General features: G+C 41.3%; 2 protein-coding genes across 2 annotated transcripts; both read right to left on the bottom strand.

The window, feature by feature from the left end:
• Positions 1-408: 408 nt before the first annotated feature.
• Positions 409-3,247, bottom strand: zgc:112294 (transmembrane protein 17A). Its single transcript, XM_054610179.1, has 4 exons — positions 3,121-3,247; positions 2,333-2,439; positions 1,081-1,194; positions 409-729 (listed from the first exon to the last, which is right to left on the bottom strand). The coding sequence occupies exons 1-4, from the start codon at positions 3,245-3,247 to the stop codon at positions 409-411; spliced, it is 669 nt and encodes a 222-aa protein (XP_054466154.1).
• An 831-nt stretch (positions 3,248-4,078) lies between these two features.
• selenoe (selenoprotein e) lies at positions 4,079-6,085 on the bottom strand. The gene is made up of 4 exons (XM_054611605.1): positions 5,944-6,085; positions 5,646-5,722; positions 5,305-5,383; positions 4,079-4,392 (listed from the first exon to the last, which is right to left on the bottom strand). Exons 1-4 carry the CDS (start codon positions 6,049-6,051, stop codon positions 4,249-4,251), a joined length of 408 nt encoding a protein of 135 aa, XP_054467580.1. The 5' UTR covers positions 6,052-6,085; the 3' UTR covers positions 4,079-4,248.
• Between the last annotated feature and the right edge of the window lie 2,644 nt (positions 6,086-8,729).

Raw genomic sequence — 8,729 nt, 5'->3', positions numbered from 1 at the left:
AAGACTCGTAAATGCTTCAAAATTAACAAAAGGGGTATTTACGGTTGTACTGTATTTTATATTGTAGAACAAAACTTTTAAATATCTTGAGCTTGTGTTAACCACAGACCACAGAAGAAGGAAAAAACATACCACAAACCCATTAACTTTGAGATGAGGGAACCGGGTTTGGGACTCATTCTGCAGCACTCTATTGCAGAAGATTAGGACGCAACAAGATGATGAAACTAAAAGACGTCAGTCAGTTAGATATGTATGATATAGATCATTTCCACTCACAATTTTTTAAAGGCCCAGTTTGTAAAATGTCCATCAAAACAGGAAGATCTAAATACTTTAGACATCCCAAATACCTAAAGAAATATAAATACTTAAAAGTGTATGGTCAACTGAAAAGAGATGTTTACTTTAATGGTCCATATCATGGGTGAGTGACATGGGCAGCACACTGCGGTGGTAGGATAACCCGTAGACGGGGCTCATCCCTGCGTGCTGGAAGCTCTCCACCTTCCCAAACTGGCGCAGATGGAAAAGCAAAGTGAGCTTTCGGGTCATGGTCCTGAGCGCCAGGAAGGATGCCAGGATCTGGGCGAGCAGGAAGAGGAGGTAGAGGGAGTGGACGGCTCTCTCCAGAGGCAGGATGATAATTCCCTCATCGGTCAGGAAGAACAGCAGCACAGGCAGCTGGAAGGCGAAAGACAGGAGCCAGAAGGCTGCCAGCTCTGGCACCTGATGACAGGGAGGGAGAGAGGGAGGGAGAGAGGGAGGAGAATTTTGGGTTGGTGCACGAAGGCGATGCAAAGATACAGTAGAGCAGTCAGGCTTCTAGTGCTTTGGTTCTATACACATGAAAAGCAAACACACACACACACACACACACACACACACACACACACACACACACACACACACACACACACACACACACACACACACACACACACACACACACACACACACAAACTCAATGGACAGTTGTTGTCAAGGGCTGATTGTTTACACACGCAGGCAGAATACTAAAGCAGAGTCCACAAAAGAGCTCTGAGTTGGAGGTTCCTGGAGGATGTCGGTCTGAATTACCTTTTCTCTAAGGTTGCCAATGTATCCCAGATAGAGTCGGACCACTTCAATGAGCGTGAGCAGGATCATCCCGGTTATGAGCAGAGCCTGGTAGTACCCGGGAAGATAATAGAACTGTGAATAAAGCAGAGCAGGGATGTCAGGGAGGTATGAACACATCTTTTTTTAAACTTGCAGTTCAACAGGACTTCACTGTGCAGACAAAAGTATTTAAAGATACTTTATGCTGGTTTGATCCAAAGGAGGCTTAAAAAAAGAGTTGTTATTGGGGTATAACACATGAGCAGACGAAAAAAGGCTGACTAAGCATACTAGGTATCATAGAACATGAGGACGATTGATTCGTTTCACTGATGCGTCTCTAAGGAGGGTGTCATAGTAGCCTACTTTATGGGTGAGAATTATATTTTCCGCAATTATTATAAAGACCACAAACAAATGCTTTCTATTAGAAAATATTCTATTGTATATGAGCTGTGGTCCATTTGAATGTTTCCCAGAAAGTTCTGTTGGTGAAGTGCTGCATGAATTGATCTCACTCACCAGAATAAACCGTTTGTTCATACGACACTAATGATGCAACATGACTGTCCAATGAATGAGCTACCTATCGATCCTTGTGATCACATTTTTAACCAGAACTAAAAGGAAACTGTTTTTTTCTATCCTTTGGACCAAGAGAACTGAACTGAGAAAAATACTAAAATGAACTCTTCTTGCGTGGCTCTAACATTAAATTGTGAGTCACCTCCAGCTCCATGCTGTCCTCGCTGGCTGAGCATGCTGTACTGCACCAACATCCTGCACCTCCTAGTTGAGTCCAGATTTCCCCATGCTTGTAGCACACAGTGTGCCTAGTATGTTACTGTCACTAAAATGTCTTGTATATTGGATGTATTGTTTTATACAGTTTTTTTTAATGTTTTTTTCTCTATTTTTATATTATTTATTTTTATTTTCTTATCATTGCATTATTAATTCTACCTTCAAGTCTTATATTATTTCCTCTGGCAAATGTCCAACTCATTCTACAGAATTATTTCTTTTATCTCATCTATACACTCACACATGCAGGGGTGTTGTTGTTTTTGGTGTTGAAAAACCCTCAAATCAATCTAAAGTTGAAGGATCTAAAAAAATGAAAATGAAAATGTTTGCATTTTGCCAGCCAGTTGAATGAGTCCCTCTTTAAAAAGGGTTTATTTTGTGGTTTGTTTCATGACTAGTATTGCTTCCCTGCTGCCCAACTTACCTTTACTTCCAACATGAAAACAGCAGAAAACCACCAACAGGGAAAATAAAACATGTTGAAGTACAGAAGCATCTGAAGGGGAAGGTGAGAAACCAGCTCGTTCACCACTGCAAGACAAATAACATCATTAGGCTGGTTAAAGACTCGTATTCATTACATCCGTGATTCACTATTAATGGTTTCTTTGTGTAATACTCATCATAGCAAACAGTTGCTTGGTATACAAGGTTCTAATTATTTAGATGTCAGGGGTCTGATTTGCTTGTATTGAAGACATTTAACAGAGGGTAAACAAAGAAAAGTACACTTCTCATGACAAGGAACCTTTATTGTAATGTATCCAAAATTACCAGCACTGAAAACGTTGTTCATATTAAGCAGTAAGCAGCCAGAAAGCAGCAATTTTCAGCTATTGATGACATCTGGAAATCAAAACTTTGTCATATGACTTTTTAAAGTGACATAAAACCAGTAATAAATCTTCAAAAAGACAGAAGCATGCATTATTTATTGCAAGCTTTGTTTCAGGAGCATTGTTTAATTCAATTTAATTAACATGTCAATAGAATAGATGACAACATATGACAATCACAGAAAAAAAAACTCCAGAAGTCAATGTTGGACTACTATGAAATAAGAATTCTTTGCGTTACACATAATGATAAATTGTCTATGTATGCTATCACTTTTCTATATAATAATGTTTGTATTACAATGTTATTTTACATTGTACAGCAGTACTATACTATACTAGTGTTGTAAAACAGTGTGTTGAAGCAGTGACCGACCAGAGGCATCCTCCTGCTCCCTGGTGAAGTCGCTGTCTGCGGTCCTGTTGTTGGTGAACACAGAGCCTCCCACATAGGCCAGACCCATCTGCAGGTTCTCTGGAACAGGTGAGTAAAACACAGGCATTGTGGGTAGAGCCGTTGACCATGACCGGGCCGAGGACTCAGGAAGCGATAACGGTCCAACACTGTGCTTCCGTCCCAGTGTCTGCTGCCAACCCCCCTCGTCTTAAGTCACACAAGTACACAAACGCATGGAGGATACAAATGGACACACGCAGACTCATGCTGGCAGACTCCACTGCTAATCAGATTAGAGCGAGGGAGGCGGGCGGGCTGAGGATTAGGATGAGACAGCAGCATGGCCGTTTGTGAGGAAGTAAGTTGCCGTTTATGATGCACAGTGAATTTGTTTATCTTGAGAATTCAGGATCTATTTAAAGGGACAGTTCAAAGCCCAAAATCAAAAATATACATATATCTGACGGCATATCAATCTTCATGGTTTTGGTGTGAGCTGCCTAGTTTTTGTTTGTGGAATATCTTGAGTAACCGGGAAAAGATATCTGGAAAAACACATTGCTGTTGAGTTTTTTTTAAATGTATAGTGCAACATAGTCCCATTATTAAAAAAGATGGAAAATATCTCTAGGGATGATATCTCCAAAATGCAACTCACAACAAAGCAATCTAGATTGATAAATAGCAGTACAGATTGGAGGAAAAAATCTATTTTTTTTATTTTATTTTCTGCTTAGATGACCATTTTATCTTTGCAGAAATAGAACAGGGACCGCAATTTTTTTTTTGTTTTGAAAAATTCTCTTTTCTTTTCATAAAATAAAATAAACATTTATTATTACAGTGTGTTTATACTCTTATCATACCAGATTGATAGTTTGGAAACATGAGGCACATTAAAAAAAGCATCAATCCACTCATTGAGTTATTTTACAGCTTTAATTTGAAAGCATATAAACAGTGACACAGCATTGACTAACACAGTGCACGCCGCACCAAGCCAGCGAGTCCTCAGAGTGGTGCCTGGCCTATCGTTTTGGCCTTGGGGCCCCACTCGTCATTAATGTGACCGCGGGTGCAGCGGCAGAGTTCGGCCACAAGGTGTCGTCACAGCTCGTCCCTGGGGGTGCTCAGGGGGAAATGCTGGAACTCCTCTGGCACCTCTTCCCCTTTCTGGGACCTCTTGTAGAAGCCCAGTGAGTCCAACAGGCTGCTGATCTCCTCGGCCTTCATTTTCTTCACGGGAACCGTCTGACGTGTCGGGTGGGAAACACACAAACACACACACACACACACACACACACACACACACACACACACACACACACACACACACACACACACACACACACACACACACACACACACACATTTGGACACATAGATTAAGGCTTTAGGCAGCAATGCAGTGTAAGTTTCATATTTGCGTGTTTGCAAAGATACACTATCTTCTGATTCCGCTTAGTTTATTCGCATATATTAATTTTGTTTATTAAAACGTATTCAGTCTCTGCTGATATATAGGTCCCTCCTGCACATTTATTTTACTTTATTTGTTTTCAATAATTTAGTCACTGGAATAAATCCTCATATAAAGTCAATTTACCGTCTCAAAGGGCGCCCACATTATGAAACAATAAATAAAAAACAAGAAACATTAGACCGGTAATGTGACAAAAAGAAAAACTCCCACTGCAGGCTTTATGAGGAGAAATAAAAGGTGAAAACCTCAAGAAAGCAGTAAAGTATGAGAACAGTTGACTTTAGAATCACAGCAGTGGCTCTTTGTGGATGTAGAAGAGGCTGACGCTAAATTAATTCATCAGTATTAGTTTCAGTGGAGAGTTTTATTGTCTCATGCTGGCCTTTAAAGTGATCAAATTCATATCACCATTCACAGCCACTATGCTGTTTCGGTACCAAAGTAGCTGTTAGAAACTCCAATTTATAGACTTTTTTTATTGCCATCTGTTTGTTTTTTTTGTAATTCTGTCTCGCTCTTTCAAGCACTCTCGGGTCTGTGTGACTTGGTATCTGACAGAGGATCTGAGATCAGCTGCAGCAGTCTTAAAACTGAATGTATCTCGACATCCTGGAGCTCCCCAGATAAGCCGCATGAATCACAAGACGGATGTGCAAAAGATCCCCGATCTCAAATCTCACCTTTACAACCTCGTCCTTTTCGTTATAGAATATCAGACGTGGGTCCTTCTCCTCCGATGAATCATATTCCAAGTTGTGGCTACACAGGAAGGAGAGGATCAAGGGAAACAACAGAAAGGCAGCAGTGTGGTGAAGAATAAAACACATCCATCTGTTTTTTGCTACTTTTAAGCTAACTCAACATGATTTCTACTCGGAAGGTTTTTTTTGGAAAGCTCTCAGAGCTGGCAAAGGACTTGGCAACTCGCTAGAAATATTGTTTGGCTCATGAAAGAGGTCATGAGAAAATCTGTGGTGTTTTGGAAGGTCGGGTCTTAACAAACATCCTGAAGGAAGGATACTATAATGCCCAGCGCTCCATTAGAAAAAGATGGAGCTCGGGCATTTTCTTTATACCTCATCCGACCACACTGGGAGCCTGCAGGGATGACAGGAAGATGGTTGTTAAAACAAATTTCTTTGTGGGATAACAGGTGCCAGAAACAGCTTTCATATCTCATCAGAAAGCATACTGACATGACAACACATGGTTTATCCCTCATTTTAATAAAGTGTGTCCTCTGTCCTCCTGTGTATATGTAAAGGACATGGCAAGATGTGCAGATGGAAGTTTAGATTTCCACAGAACTCTGTACTCACCAACAGTTTACCTCTGGCGATATCAAGCTCCTCTTCAACTGCTGTGTCGTTGTTGGTGTCTGATGCTTTAACAGCGAGGGCAAAAGTGAGAACCAAGAAGGCCCACATTCTCTAACAAGTATCCTTAAGTGCTTTTGCCTAAGTTATTACCAACGATATCTAACCCTTTAATCCACATGGAGAGTTTATCAGGGTGGACAAGACCATGACACCTTCCTGTAGGGGAGCACTGCCCTCCTGTGTTCGATTTTTCTCACTGTTTCTTGTTGGTTTTCTGTCACACAGTCTTTCTAATCTGAGGAGGAGATCACTGGTTAGCCTTATTGTTATTTTGGCTGTTGTCGTATAGTTATTAAGCTGTTTTCGATCACACAAAGGCCATGCAGAGGCCCCTGGTTTTATGGTTTATAGTTTCTTCCACATCAGATGTCATCGGGGGTCTGGAGAAACCACACAACATCTGTGGTCTTATCAATTTTTCCCATACAGTTCAGTTGCAGGTGGTTGATGGCCACTAAGAGCCAGCCACGCTCTCATAGCTGCTGCACAGGTGTCTGCACTCGTCCTCATTCATCCCTTCAATTAAAAGTATCGTTTATACTCATTAAACTCAAATCAGCACATCACATCACGCAACATGTAAATTTGAGGAAAATATGATATGCACAAATGTACAACAATCATTCTTTTTCAACTTTTTGTAACAGCAAAGTAGCAAAAACTCATATGGAAAGTGTTATGAAACACATTTGAACATTGTGTGTCGTTTAGTAGCTTATAATAAGTATATTTGAACTCCCAGAAAACACAGTAGGCTAACTTGTTTTCCCATCAAGATTATATGAATCTATTTTCATATAGTTGTTCTTAGTTATGGTCCTCGGGTACGAAAGTAGACCAAACTATTTTACAGCATGCAGGTTCACCAGGAACTCCAGCGGGGCCTTCGGCAGCGATGGGTTTCACCTCGCTGCTCTGCAGGTCCCCGCTGGGATCAAACACTGACACCACACTGCTAGAGAGCCAGGACATGTTTCTAGGCCCACTGGAGGGAAGGGAGGCACGGGAGAACCAGAACCAGTACTGGGTAGACTGTTCATTGCAACCCAGTTTCCCTGCTGCAGTAAAACAGGAAGTTTTCCGAAAGGACTCTAGCTGTGCCCAGAATCACGAACACTTTTGTCCATGGGGGACCGCCAAAATCAACAGAAAATGAATGTCCTTGGTAGTAGCTATGCCAAAAAGAAGGAAGGAAACAAGAGGTAAAGAACTAGCAAGGTTCAAACAACTACCAACACCTCTAAATCTCAGTAATTTACATGTCTTATTGTTAAATTCATTCATTTTAAGGGTTACATATCGTAGTCTCTTTCTTGCCAGACAGCCAGGCACATCGACTTCCCAGAGACGCCACACAGAAAATGCCGCAAGAAAGCAAATAAACTTATTTCCCAGAATCTAAATTATATATGCAGATTAAATCAATGATATCATCATATCATGCCTTGTTTTGCTTTCTGCCCCAAAAATCTTTCAACACATTTGTTAAATTTGCACCAGTGAATTATGTATCCCAAAGTGGTTTTGCAGACCAGAACATCAGCAACGGAAACAATGAAATAACATGACAGACTTCCAGTATAATTCTTTCTCACTGTGTTGCATGAGAAGAAATGTAATAATTTCAATGTGTACTCGTGTATGAAATATGTCCTCATGACAGCACAGCACATTTGCATTGCGTTAACACCCTGAAGTGGAAAAATCATCTCTGCCCTTCAAGTTTATACAACTTCTGGGCTCTAAAAAAAAAATCAAGTGCATCAGGTCACCACAAGAGAGCAGCAACACCCACATGTACACTTTGAGGCAGTTTGGCGGGTAAAGTGTACTTGTGAATCCATAGCCACAGACAATTATGTTTCCAACAAAAATAAACCATTCCTGCCTGGAATGCTGGAGCGAAACCATCTCTCTGTCTCTATCTTTTTCCAGACACAGAGCTCTGCAGCTCAGAGTCCTACGCACTGCATGTACTGTTTGGGATTATGTGTCAAATGGCAGTAAAACAGTCCCCCTTTTTTAACAGGGTTTCCTCCCCCTTGGCAGCCATCGTAAATCTTTGGGTCCTGTATACTTCTCTTCCTCTACTTTCTTATTTTAATACCCTTTGCAACTTTGTGTTTTAAAGTTCCACTCCTGTTTCTCACAATGCATGCTGGGCCTGAAGGAACTTAAATAGTGGATTTAGAGAAGGAAAGAAAGAAGGAGTCGATGAGAGAGGGGAGAGAGCACAATGAGAAGTGGGGGTGGGGCTGACTGCTCGGCCTATATGTGTGGATGCATACCATATGTGCTCACATTCAGCATGTTTCAGCTTACATCATGCGGTGCATGCCAAAAAGGGGATGTTGTTACTATAAATTTGCTGACAACGGGGAAAACGCAGTCATTTATAACTACAGAGACGAAGACAGTTGCAAATTACAAACTGAGCAACTTTTTTCCAGTAGGATTGATGCAAATTGCCACACTTGCAGCTGGCAAAAGATCAAACGCTGAAACACCTCACTGTAATCCTGCCTCCCCTCGGAGAGCTTGTTACAGAGACACACACACACTTCCTGTTTCTCCAAAGCACCGGATGCTGCCCACCAGCCGGCGGGACAGTAGTTTGGGTGTCTGCTATTATATGATGTGCACGGCCATTTGTGAGAAATATTCCACTCTGGTGTCTATTTCTCTGGGCTTTAGGGGGGAGACATGTATTTATATGTTTAAGGATG

The sequence above is a fragment of the Anoplopoma fimbria genome, chromosome 13 (genome assembly GCF_027596085.1).
Source record: "Anoplopoma fimbria isolate UVic2021 breed Golden Eagle Sablefish chromosome 13, Afim_UVic_2022, whole genome shotgun sequence".
NCBI classification, from domain to species: domain Eukaryota; kingdom Metazoa; phylum Chordata; class Actinopteri; order Perciformes; family Anoplopomatidae; genus Anoplopoma; species Anoplopoma fimbria.
Note: the sequence above shows the minus strand (reverse complement) of the source record. Positions and strands in the feature narration are given on the sequence as shown.